At 36.0% G+C, this 13984-nt stretch overlaps 2 protein-coding genes across 2 annotated transcripts in view; both read right to left on the minus strand.

Annotated features, from left to right (window-relative positions):
* LOC149193026 (thioredoxin H-type-like) overlaps positions 1–13669 on the minus strand; it is a 48723-nt gene extending 35054 nt beyond the window's left edge. Inside the window, exon 1 of the mRNA XM_089404762.1 lies at positions 13601–13669. The gene's annotated coding sequence lies outside the window, so the exon portion shown is untranslated. The remainder of the gene's footprint in view (positions 1–13600) is intronic.
* On the minus strand, positions 10023–13649 carry LOC149193027 (thioredoxin H-type-like). The gene is made up of 3 exons (XM_089404761.1): positions 13510–13649; positions 10670–10792; positions 10023–10324 (listed from the first exon to the last, which is right to left on the minus strand). Exons 1-3 carry the CDS (start codon positions 13591–13593, stop codon positions 10169–10171), a joined length of 363 nt encoding a protein of 120 aa, XP_089260887.1. The 5' UTR covers positions 13594–13649; the 3' UTR covers positions 10023–10168.
* Positions 13670–13984: the final 315 nt, after the last annotated feature.

Genomic DNA, 13984 nt, shown 5'->3' on the forward strand with positions numbered 1-13984 from the left:
GTGGCCTCTATCTCATCTCTCTCATGGGAGCATGATTAGAGGACTCCACCATCGCAGCCCAAAAACATTATGTGATTTGTTGTTCATGATTTATTGGAAAAGTCTACATTTTTTATCTTGATTTACATATGACTGTTGTAGCTTAGAAATTAATTCATTGCATATATCATTTTCTTAATATCAGTGAGATAGTTTCCAAATTCAACTCATCTTTTCCACCATTTATTGTAATATTTTGCAAATGAAAATAATAACAGGTCCATGTGATGTTGCAAAGTTGTTGGATCTACAAGCAAGGGATATTTTCACCACCTCCATCCAGGACTTCTCCACTCTCTTTTGATGAATGCCAGCCAGTGTTATTAATCTTTGTTTTTAGGTCGACGTGAGTAGGCCTCTTAGCCCAAAGCTGGTCTTCCTGAAGTGTTAGGTTTGGCTAGGGATGTTAGTCACCTTCCATACATTTCCCACAACCTTCATCCATCTTGCCATCACTTTATCCCATCATCCTTACCCTCCAAACCCTCTCGAAAAACTTCCTATAGTAGTACAGGAATCTTGTAGCAACTTCCTGTAGCAGCTTGTTTTTCCCCTATTTTGGCCTGTAATGCCATTGTAGCTTAGTATAGGAGTAGGTTAACCCGCCATCTTGGACTCCATGATCATAGGTACCACGTAGGGCATTCACTCCATTCCTTTTCCTTTACTACAAGAGAAAATAACATTAGTTTCCAATTAGGACATTACTTAATCTGCAAGTGTGAAATAGAAAAGTGATGCACGAATTCTTGAATTGTGAATTGGTAGAATATGCTTCTGTTTTCAAGTGAATTTGATAGCTAGGTGGTTGATTGCAATTAGCATAGCTTTCCTTTTTGCAATTAGCATAATTCTTGTGTTCTCTCATGGATTGATTCAATAGCATTTACAAGTTGAAAACATTTACAAGTTAGATTTGAACAACATTTACTTTTTTTGCAGTAGGACTAGAATTTGAATCATGCTTTCAGTGGTTAATCTTCCCTAGTTTAGTAGAAGAATGGTCTTGGATCCCTAATGATCAAGTGTGGCATGAGTAGAATTCCATCCACTGTGTATATAGAATTTTCACCACGAATTTTGTATGAACACGAGGTTGATAAATAGAGTTGAGGAGCCTCTAGGAGTTGCAGCACTCTTCGTGCAATACAAGGGCTCACCACTTTTTTACGTCGTTGCTAGGGAGGCGTCTAGGTAGATGTTATTTATGATTTTCTTTGTGTTTTTCATTAAATTTTGAAAAAATCATATAAAATAAAAAAAGTTTCCTTGCATGCCTCACAGGAGTAGAGACACTCTAGGAATATTCTTGCCAAATACCCCCACACCATCAAACAATCAACCTTCACTGTTCTTCAGTGACTTTCAACTTCCCTCTCTAACTACAGGGGAGTTAGAAGACCCCTTAGGTGAAGAACTTGAGATATTTGAAGAACCTATTGGGGAATAAGAAGAACCCATTCCACATACTCACACCATTGCTGAAAACGGGAATGAGGCTTTCCCTATCAGAGAAACTAATGGAGATGCTAGAATGAAAAAATATAAGCCCTACTTCCCTTCCTCACTTCCATGGCTTAACCTCGGAGGACCCTAATACTTTTATATTTGAGTTTGTTGTTGTCTATAGAACTTATGGCTATACTTATGATGACCATAAGTTGAAGTCATTCCCATATACCCTCAAGGATGCAGCCTTGTGTTGGTTTATTGATCTACTTAGGGACAGCATCAATACCTGGGCTCAAATGAAGAAATCCTTTAACAACAAGTACAAGGACTACTGTAGGTCCAAAGAAACCAAAGTGGAAATCTTTAGAATGACTCTTGGACTTGATGAATCAATAGAAGGCTATGAGGAAAGATTCCATCTCAGCTATAGGAGGGAAAAATATACCCTTGATCCTGAATCACTCAAGTTAGTCCATCCTCGAGGAATCAGAGAGGAAATGTTGGAAACCCTCAATATACTATCTAGGGGAGATATCTATTAGTTACCATATGCATACATCAAAACTGTGTTCAAAAACCATTATACGGCCACTAGGAAGAAGGGTAGGGCTAGTCAAGCTTTGGTTAGTTCCTCTCCCTCCACATCATCCATCAAGAATGAAATTGGAATCATGTTGGAGGACTTTAAAAGTGAAATGTTGCAAACCTTTTCTTTACAAATGGATACCATGCAGATCAAGAGGAGACCAGAGGAAACAGAAAGGGCCTTAGCTATCTTTGCCCTAAATGCATTAGAAGGCACCCCATAAATGAATGTCCATTAAATGTTATAGAGGTATGCTCAATTTGTGAGGAAAACCATGCCACAAATAAGTGTTCTTATTTTCTTGGGTTGAAATTTGTATACCAAGGGGTAGAAGGTGGGGTTGAGCAACTATGTTTCATCAATCAAAGGAGGCCTCAAGGACCTCGACCATATCTGCAAGGCATGCAAGGTGCATCCTACTCTTACTACCATCCCAACTAGAATGCACCTTTTATGCCTTGGTACTCTTCCACTCATCCATCACGGTCCACACCTCTTTCTTTGCCTTATGCACCTCATTATCCTCCCCAACCTGTCAATCAACCATTTCAACCATATGCTTCTCCACATCCTTAGTGGAATAACCCATCACACAGGTGGAGGCATCAACTCAACCAACCTCTTACTTTACTGCCTCCACCTCCATCTCAACCACAACTCACTCATCCTGTTTCACCTAAGAAACCTCATATGCCTATGTAACCCAATCCGAACCTGAATAAAAAGCAGGCACAACAGGTCTATAGTGGAGAGACATCTTACCCTACCTATTCTATGGAGATTCAATAAATCAACCTCAGGTCTAAAAGAGTGCTCCCAAATAACCAACCTCCATCTCCACATGAGGAGCTTGAAGAGGAAAAGAAAGAGAATAACCCTCAAGTAAATCCACCTCCTTTTCCTGAGATATTGATCCTTCTAACCAGCACCCCCTAGAAGAGACTAAATTGTTGGGAGAATTGAAGAATCTATGTGTTAAAATTCTCCTCCTCCAAGCTATCAAGGATGTTACCATCTACAATAAGCTTATCAAAGAGAAATGTTTTAAACATCTTGGGAGGAGAAAGAAAGACACCCCCACCATCAATGTTATTGGTCACTTATCTGATTTGATGTTGGGGAGATTGTTTTCCCCAAAATATCTAGATCCTGAAAGTCATGTGGTAGATGTGCACGTTGATGGCGTCATTGTCCCTCAAACCTTGATTGATCTTGGGGATGCCATCAATGTGATGACTAAAGAGACCATGCTACAGGTAAACGTCCAAGTCTCCTTAAAAAAGACCACTATAGTGTTGCAACTTGTAGATAGGTCCACAGTGGCTCCCGAGGGAGTTGTTGAGAATGTAATGGTCTCTATTGACCCCTGGGAGTATCCTATTGACTTCCTAGTTCTCCAACCCAAAGCCAAATTCAATGGTTATCCTCTCATCCTTAAAATACCATGGATAGCCACTACTGATGCTTACATAATTGCAAGGTTGGGAACATGACCATTAAGAGTGGGCATTTATCCAAATAGTTGGTATTGTACCCTCCTACTCAATCACCCATTCAGCATGACTTACCCCTATGGTTGGAGGAGGAGGAGGAAGATGAAGTGTATCATACAACATCCCATCCAATTTGTACCTTAGATGTTGTTATAGGAGGGAGGAAACTTGATGAATATGATCTCATTGACCAAATCCTCCATAACCAACCCCCCAATACCATGCCTCTTAATGAGCTTGTGAAGGAATCTGAGGGTAATCCTTGGACTAAGTTATTCCTAGTGGACCCAAGTCCTTCACATGTCAAAATTGTAGAATTTGGTCCATCTAGAACCTTGAAGATTAACTCCTCTCTCTTAGCCAACCAAGAAGAGAAGTTGTACAAAATGCTAAGAGATCACTTAGATGCCTTTTCTTGGAGCTACAAATAAATTAAAGGGGTGCATCCTTCATTTTGTACTCATCACATCTACATCAAGGAGAGATGAAAAGTTGTGTGCCAACCTCAGAGGAGAATGAACCCAGCCCTTAAAGACATAGTAAAGGAAAAATTGCAAAAGTTGCTGGACATAGGGTTCATATACCCCATCTCAGATAGTGAGTGGGTGTCCCCTCTAGTTTTGGTCCCAAATAAGAATGGAAGTGTAGGATCTTTGGGGATTACAGAGAGCTAAACAAAGAAACCAAGAAAGACAATTTCCCTTTACCTTTCATTTATCAATATTTAGATGGTATTGCAGGGAAGAGGTTCTTCTCTTTTCTACATGGATTCAGTGGTTACAATCATATCCAGATCAACCTTAAGGACCAAGCCAAAACTACATTCACCTATCCTTGGGGTACATTTTCTTATAGGGTCCTTCCTTTTGGATTATGTAGTGCCCCTGCCACTTTTCAAAGGGACGTTCTGAGCATATTTGTTGAGCTAGTCCATGACTATAGATATCTACATGGATGATTTCACTCCCTATGGGTATGACTTCTTGGAGGCTCTCTCTAACTCGGGGAAAGTCCTGTAGATGTGCATTGAAATGAACCTCTCTCTTAGTCTTGAGAAGTGTGAATTCTTAATGAATGCAGGGACTATCCTTTTCCATTCAATATCTCAGGAGGGAATACAAGTGGACTCAAACAAAATTGCATCATAAAAAGGGTCCCTACTCCTCAAAAGCAGAGGGATGTTAGGAGTTTCTTGGGCTTAGTTAGATATTATAAGAGGTTTGTTAAGGACTTTAACAAAGTAGCCTCACCATTGTTTGGATTTTTGGCCAAGGTCTAAGAATTATGCTAGACCATGGACAAATCCATGTCAAACAAGAGCATTTGTGTACAATCGACAATTGACCCATTCGCCAAAAAAATAAGGTGCAACATTGGTTGGGGCACTAACCCCGACTTGGTCAACTAGTTGATAGACCTTACTAAGCTACCAACCTTACCTACTCCAAGGGCCATTCAACCCAACCCTAACTAGTGTACCCCACCCGACTAGTTGATAAGTCCACTTTACTTCCAGTCCCACCCTCGACCTAGCAGGTCCCACATGCAATTATTGACCTGTTTGCAAAGCATTTTACTTAGAAATTTTTTCTCCCTAAGAAAACATGAACTTCAAGCTTTTGCAATGATTCCCAATGCATCAACGCCATGAAATCCATGAATTCAATGCTTTCAAACTTCAGCTAAACTTCGTTGAAATACACAAACATCTTACTTCCAGAATTCATTGAGACAAAAGTAAAACTCATGCCATTAACTTGCCCAGTAAAATACACAAAGAACGTGCATCTAAGTTAACTTCTCAACATCACAAAGGATTCAAACTAGCTTCCCAAGCACAACATGATCATGCATTTCTTTCCATTCAACATAGCTCACCTACACAGAGAAAATAATGGAATAACAATACGTGCTAGCGACTCATATCCAACATGTTTAATGAATTAAACACGGAGATTCACCATCTCCTCATCACTAAAAGTGGCTAGTACTCAAACTCTCAACATATACAAAAATTCAACCATTCCTCGTAAGTTTATACAGAGAACCAACATTCCTCCTTCACATAGAAATTCCACATTCCTAATTAACAGCGTAAGCATGCAACCAATACAATAAACCTATACATATCGTTCAAACGCAAGTAATAAATACTTATCTTATATAGCTAAATACACTAACAATTGAAAGTGGGACTTTAACTCTCTACCCATCCATAGACAAAATATAGTCAATTCTTTCTTGCAGTTGTCACCCGTCAGCTAAATTTCAGAGCTTTAGGATGAGTCCTTTCAAAGAAGCAACTAATAGTATCAACTGAAATAGGGTGTCTCAAGGCTACACCACCTTCACCCACCAACTATACAAATGATCATGCTAAATATCATCTTCATTTACACACAATAGGCATCATTAGAGGAAACAACCAATCATATTAGCTTAAATAGGGTGGCCTAAGACTATACCACCTTCACCCACCAGTTATTTAAGTAGTTTAGAATACAACCAAAATCAATACAAGGATTCTAACACAATATTAAAATTCACTTTCAAGAGAAGAAATTCCACTTTAATATGGGAAGATTCATTAGCTAGATAAACTAACATGAGAGTACATAGATCACCTTTTCTAGGAACTTCCTCGGTGAGTCAAGCACTAGTTCTTCATCCCCAAGGCAACATCTAGTGTTCATTGGCGCTCACAAAATACATGAGTGTCTCTTTCTCTGGGCTAATAGATTCATCAATCCACAAGTTTTCCAGTGGTTTCCTCAACGTTATGCAAGCCGCTGCTCTATGATATTTGGCTAGCAAGTCCTTTTGGGTTCCTCAGTTGGCTATCAACAAAGTGTTCTCCTTTGAATACTATTTTCACAACCAGTCCTCTCAATCCCATGATGCTTTATTTCTTACTACTCCACTATGCTTGAACGAATGAAAAATTTATGTTTTCACAAACTTTTTTTTTCAATATCCACGTCTCATTGTGGTTCTAAATCACTAAGGATATTTTATCCTCATCCTTTCAACGAGAAAAAAAATTCTCACTTCGTGACCTACGTGAACCCCTTTCTTGGACAATGCAACCCATCCTCTCATTTAATTTTTTTCCTTTTTTTTCTAGTAGTTTTTGCCCAACGAAAACATGGACATGTCTTTGTTGTCAGCCAAACTAATAATACGGCCAACTCCATTAAACACAACAATGAGTTTCCCTTACTAGCATTTAAAACAACCAAATTTCTCAAGCAATCACCTTCCCCATGATCCTAAAATATGTGTCCCTTTCTTTCAACAAGTTAATTGTGGCTAAATAATTACAAGGAATATTTACAATGTTTACTAGAGGGAATTCGCAAAATGGGTATGTAGAAGAATACTTTCTTCTTTGTTGTATAAATTTATTGTTGCACATCCTTCACAAGCATAGACTCACAAGCCTAAATATCGTATGTACACATTCATTACAACTCAGTGATTAATCCAAGGTAGTATATGTCATGTTAATAAATAAACCCTAGAATGAACAGACAAGTTCATTTACTTGAGTGGGCACACTCCTTCATGATGCACCTCCAAAACAAAGAATGCTTTCATCTTTTTCGTATAAATTTATTGTTGCACATCCTTGGCATGATATTGACAATGGAGTTCGAGCTCTTTGAGAGAGAGATCAAATTAGAGATGATGCAAATGAGAATGTCCTTGTATGACTAGGTATGTTATGTGAATCTAATATCAAACTACAATTCCTCATCTATTGTGATCTTCCATGCAACATGATGGATAGGGGATCTAAGAGACAAAGGTACCATTGACGCAATATAAGAATGCCACACTTATGCTATTTTCCTTCCTACTTCTCACAAATTGCTTGCAACAATTGAGGCTAATTTTGATGAGATTGTTTTTGTCTTTGCCTTATTAAAAAGGATGTAGATCTAAGATTTTGTTTCTATGGGAAGCATTGATATTCTCTCCTGGATCACTACCATGGAACTTGAATTCCACATTTTCATGGAAAGCTACCATGGCATCATTAAGCCCTTGAGACTAAAGGAGCCCTAACACCATGCCGGGAAATAAAACACACAATAAGGCAACAAATAGGACATAAGTGAAACCACCTCATTTACTCTCACATATTATGGCTTAGGTGCACATGCAAAAGGACTTTTCAGACTTTGATGGACAACTGGTGATAGGTCATTATGATGATCATACATGCAAATAAGGGTGGAGGTATGAGGGCCATTACTAATTTACCCTAACTAGAGTTCACTACTCTACCTCCCCTAAGATGTAATCCATATCTTCAACAAATGATGAATATGTGTGAGCAGCGTCTTGAAAACAACATGCAAACAATTCATAAGCTAAAATAGGAGCTTACTAGATTTCATGAGAAACACAAGAGGTTAGTTCCTTCTATGTTTTTCATAGATGTTCTATGTCTCTTCCTCCTTTCTTAGTTAGGCTTGAGCTTCCTCAAGGCCAAGGGTGATAAGCAACAATTATCCTTAGACAAGCCCATATATTCCCAAACAAATCTTGAATTATCTTGAATATTATGCCCATTCACCTCTTCCTATCTTGGATGTCATGCACATTGACCTCTTCTTTAGTGGCCAAAGGTAAGAGGAAGCACACAATAGGTAAGACATGCAATGTAAAGGGGAAGGCCTAAGCTTGCAAACCCAAGCCAAATTGGAGGCCAAGAATGCAACAAAAAGAGATACCATGAAAGGTTCTCTACCTCATTACAAGTATACAAGCAAGCATATTTAGCCAATGATAATTATTGGACTACTTCCAATCCAAAAATTTACTTTAAGAAAAACCATTACAAATATACAAGGAATCATAGTTAGCAAATGAGAAAATATGACATGTAACACAACAAACAAACAAAAACATTTATAATTGACTACCTTCAATTAAATTTGACAAAAAAACAAGAAACAAAAACAAATACCATTTCTAGTTGACTACCTTCCATTAAATTAAAAAAAACCATTACAAATATACAAGGAATCATAGTTAGCAAATGAGAAAATATGACATGCAACACAAAACAAACAAAAAAAACATTTATAATTGACTACCTTCAATTAAATTTAAAAAAAAAAACAAGAAACAAAAACAAATACCATTTCTAGTTGACTACCTTCCATTAAATTAAAAAAGAGCATTACACAATTTGTTCAAAAACATAAATTTGTCCTCTGAAATATTAAAATAAAAAACACAACTTGTCAAAAACATAAAATTGTCCTCTTTAAACTTGTTCTCCTTTGAAGTATTAAAAATGACAAAAATCAACACACAATTTGCCAAAAACATAAACTTGTCCTCCTTTGAACTTGTAGCCTTTAAAATATTGGAAAACAAACATAAAAATCAACTCCTAATAATAAAATAATATAACATAGAGTATCCTCACAAATAACAAATAATAAAAATAGAGCATAAAAGTGACTTACAACTCCCACAGATATGGCTTTCAATAAGATTTAAAAAAAAAGTAAGATTAAAAAAGAAGATAGATTAAAAAAAGAATACTTGAAGATATAAAATAGTTATGAAATCCTTGAGTGATAAAGAACCACATATATCTGATTCCAATAAGAATCAGTTTCAAATAGGAAAAGACTCGGGAACTCCACAACATATAGAATCAGTTAGAAAAAGGGGAAATGTTTTAGGATAGAAGATTCGTTTTTTAATTTAAAAGGTTGAAAATTTGTATTTTTTTTAAATATGTATAATATTATATTTTTTCAATTTTATCATTGAATTAAAATTAGTTTAAATAAATGAAATTAAAACTATTTTAATGTACATTTTTAATATAAATATTTTTTTTAATATTTATAATATTTAACTTTTATTTATTTTATTATTAAATTGAAACATCTTTAAAATAAATTATCCAGAAATACCTGATTAAAAATTGATGCATTTTATTTAAATGTTAGTAATGTTTACAAAATATGTATACCATATTATGAAAATGTTATAATTGAAATGTTAGTTATGTTTACAAAATATGTACACCATAATATGAAAATGTTACAAAATATATGAAAATGTTACAAAATATGTTAACCATATATAAGTTATGGTGTAATTTTCATAGGATAATGGTTTTGGCATATTTTGATCTCAAATTTATTATTTGAAATCATTGGAATTACAAACTTGAAACTCTAAATTTAAATATAATGCTCTATATATTTCAGAACATTAAATCTATTTATAGAATAAAAAAAATTAAAAAAACCAAACCCAAAACAAAAACATAATAAAATGGGTCCATGTTTAGCTGAATACAAACCCCTAAAAAACTCCAAAACACATAATAATAGGAAAGCAGTAACACTGTCGATAAGTATCCTCATTCATCATATCTAACACCAGATAGATAATCTGGGCCTCAGGGTAACAACGCCTTTAATAATTGATATTTAATACGAGTATAAAGAGCTAATAGCTAAATACAGAGGGCAATATGATCTTTTAGCCAATTCCAACATTGGCAGTACATCCACACCGGTAATTCAAAAGCAATACTGACATATAGCATATCAAAATAGCACTAGGCTTCAGTAACAAGGGCTTCTTGTGTAGCAAGAGCTGTTACTTTTTTTTCAAGTTCAGCCTTATTTGCACCCACGAACTTATCCACAGCCTTTCCATCCTTAATAAAGATAAATGTAGGCATGGCCTCCACGTCCCACTCTTGAGCTACATCCTGCAAAATCATAAAAGCTTTCATGAATCTGGACTCTGCAATACTCAGAAAAGCTTTCATTAATCTGGACTCTGCTCTATATTGATTCATCTGATTCATTTTTCATTTACGAACTTGTCATGAAATTCTCCTAGAAATACTAAAAACGAACGTGCCAGGTAACACATCTGATTTGGTTTAAACAAGCATTCCTCATTTCCCTTCTTCCTGTCATAAAATTCTCTTACCAAAGGAAAGAGAACAACAAATTTGGGAAAGAGAAAATCACAGACAAAAATATCCTATTTCAAATATCTATCCAAGTTCCAACCAATACTTTATAGGGTAGTGATTAAATGACTGTACCCTCAATTCGTCCACATCGACCTTCAAGAAAAATATTTCTGAGAATTTCTTCGACAATTCCACGAACACTGGACTGATGATTCGACAAGGTCCACACCACGTAGCAGTGAAATCAACTACCACCTGAACACAGCAAACGATATGCACTATTTCCAGTAAGTCCACGTATATATAACAGCACCTAGACCTGCAGTGCAAATATGAGAATGGTTCTAAAAAGTCCAAGTACATATACCAGTAGTTAGGTCCAGAGTAATCAGCAAATAAAATAGAATAGACCACATGTAATTTCAACAAAGAAGCTAAGCACCCGGATTGAAGCTAAGGCTTAAGAAAAAGACTAATTGATAGGAAAAAAACTGATTGATAGGACAAAAAACTGAATGAAGCTATATCTTAGGGAAAGAAAAAACTAAGTCATAAAACATTCTTTTGCCAAAAATCTCTCAAGCCTCAATTGTTATCCTCCTATAAATCACAATAATTATACTTCTTTAAGGTAATTCTAGCCAACCCTACAAGACCAAAGGAAATTTGATCCTTTTAATTGATAACCAGGGGATTTCTTTAACAAAGGAAAGATTTAAGGGAGACATTTAAATGAACATGCGATGTTTGAAAATAAATAAAAGAAAACTTGTAATTAGCCTAGACGGAGTTCCAGGCAGAAAACTCACACTGTATTTGGGAGAACCCTATTAAGGAACCTACAAGAAACCAAGTTTTCAGTGTCAGCTTCTATTTATTAATAAGTATACCCCATTTGTTAAGTTCGACATCAGAAAATAAAACTATGTTGTAATGTCGTCGGATTGGCAAACTAATTGTAATGTCAGAGTAGTTTCTTCAGAGTAACGGCCAAGGCTGAGAGATAATGGAAGTCAACACCGGATCCGGATCCTTCAGCTTAACATGACTCTAAGCTTAACACCGGATGCGGATCCTTCAGCTTGACAGGACTCTAAGCTTAAGAGAATGGTAGCTATCATTAGACCCTCCGATTTTGGAGGAGATCTGGGTGTTTAAACTTTAAATGTGTTTGACAATGCCAAGCTAGCGGTCACTATTAGACCCTCGCATTTTGGAGGAAATTTTGAATGTAAATGACCATGCCAAATTAATCCCTCCGATTTTGAAGAAGATCTTGGTGTTTAAATGTATTTGACTATGCCACGTTAGTGGCCCCATTCGACCGTCCAAAATATTAGACCCTCTGGTTTTGGAGGAAATTTTGAATGTGATAGACTATACCAACTTAGTACCTCCGATTTTAAAGCATATCTTGGTGTTTAAATGTGTTTGACTAGGTCAAGTGGCTACCTACCATTAAACCCTTTGATTTTGGAGGAAATTTTGGTGTTTAAATGCATTTCACAAGTTAATATCATCTCATTTGTATTATGAGATTAATTATACAGATTAGTATATAATATTAATAATGTAGTGAGAAATTTGGTCTCTACAGGTATGTTCCAATCCCAAATAAAACTATCTATATTTCAATCTCAAACAAAACTATATATACATATATGCCTGTGAGCTGAGCCAGGCACCATTTCTTCAATTAAAAATATATATATAATTACATGTCTTATGTTCCAATCGCAAATAAGACTATGTATATTTCAATCCCAAACAAAACTATATATACCTATGAGCTAAGGCAGACACCATTTCTTCAATTAAAAAAATACATTATATTTAATGACTATAAAGCCTGGGAATTTATTTTTAGAGATAATCTTGAATGAAAAATTGAGACAACAAAGAATCTAACATTATATCCCCAGTGACCATACACCACATGTAACATCGATGCATAAACTTCATGATCACGCAATCGCCCTTCCTCATTCCCGACAAACTGTATATCTAAACAGTCCTCTCAACCGACTGTACATGTATGCCTAATCTAAAACCACATCCCCTTTACATATCGAACTTCAAATCCCCTTTACAATCGAACTTCAAATCACGATAGATGTTCCGTTTCCAAAAATGAAATGCCCTTCATAAAATGGTTGGAGGTAAAGATCAACAAAGCCTCTTTTCTGCTCTATGCAACCCGGCCCGGAACCCCATTAGCAGTAAACAACGGCCCCCACAGTTCTTTTCCCTAAGATTAAAGAAAAATAAAACTTTTCATAAAAAATGTGTATTCTAACTCGCCACAGCCCGGAACCCTAATAGCAGTAAACCAGGCTAACAGTGCTTTTCCCTAAAATAAAAAACACAAAAATAAATAAAACAAAAAATTCCACAGAGGATTCCCGCCCTAACGCAAACCAGCCGGAACCTCCCTATTCCCAAACCACGGCCTAACAGTTCTTTTCTTCAATAAATAGAAATTTCCATAACAGATTGGAATTATGTAAAACCTTTCTACCAAAATTAAATTTTCCCAAAAACTAAGCAAAATCCAATTTGCAAATTCACCACTATAATCTCCAACCATATGAAATATTATGTGATTTAAGCAAAAAAATCTCTCATAAAAATCCAACCATATGAAATATGGTGTGATTTAAGCGAAAAAATCTCTCATAAAAAAATTCCTGATTGGAATATTAAAACAACTGAAAAAAACACACATATTTCCCTAAAACAAACGACAACCCAATTTGGAAATTCACCACCATGATCTTCACCCATAATATATACTAAAAATATTGAAATAAGAATAATCTTGTTTGCGATATTAAAACACACAGAATTACCTAAATCGAACGAGCAACCCACCAGGGTTCGATTCCAGGAGCATAAACACAGAGCGCACTAACAAAATTTACCGAAAAAGGAAAAACAAAGAAACGATGCAGACACTGGAAAGGAAAAATTACCAGACGTTTAGTATCGATGGCCTCCTGTAACTTGGAGCGCCATGCTTCTGTAGAGTGACATGCAAACACGTTTCCCTCCGCCATCTCTTTTTCTGCTTCTCAACAACAGTTCCTCGCGTCTCAACTCTTCTGTTTTTCTTCTAAATCTTCGTGTGCGGTGCTCAATTGGTCTCAGGGTAATTTATAGTGCGAGCGACCGTCCCAACAACAAAATTATTAAATAAAAACACCATTTACCCACTTAATTATTGACTTTATTTTAAGAAAGAAGAAAAATATGAAATGTTATAACCCACCAGTAATTGCTATCCACGTGGAGTGAATGACGTATTGGATGACCTATTTAGATGATCGTGGTGTGAACCCAACTATTCTATATTAATTCATTTAAACGAAACTTCTCGAAGTACTTTTGTGAATTCAGCTATATTATGTTTATTTTTTTAAACGAACCTTCCAGATGTTATGTTGCGGG

Source organism: Pinus tabuliformis, chromosome 2_2, assembly GCF_031772625.1.
Source record: "Pinus tabuliformis cultivar Carrire ecotype Pingquan chromosome 2_2, CPIR1, whole genome shotgun sequence".
Taxonomy (NCBI): Eukaryota; Viridiplantae; Streptophyta; class Pinopsida; order Pinales; family Pinaceae; genus Pinus; species Pinus tabuliformis.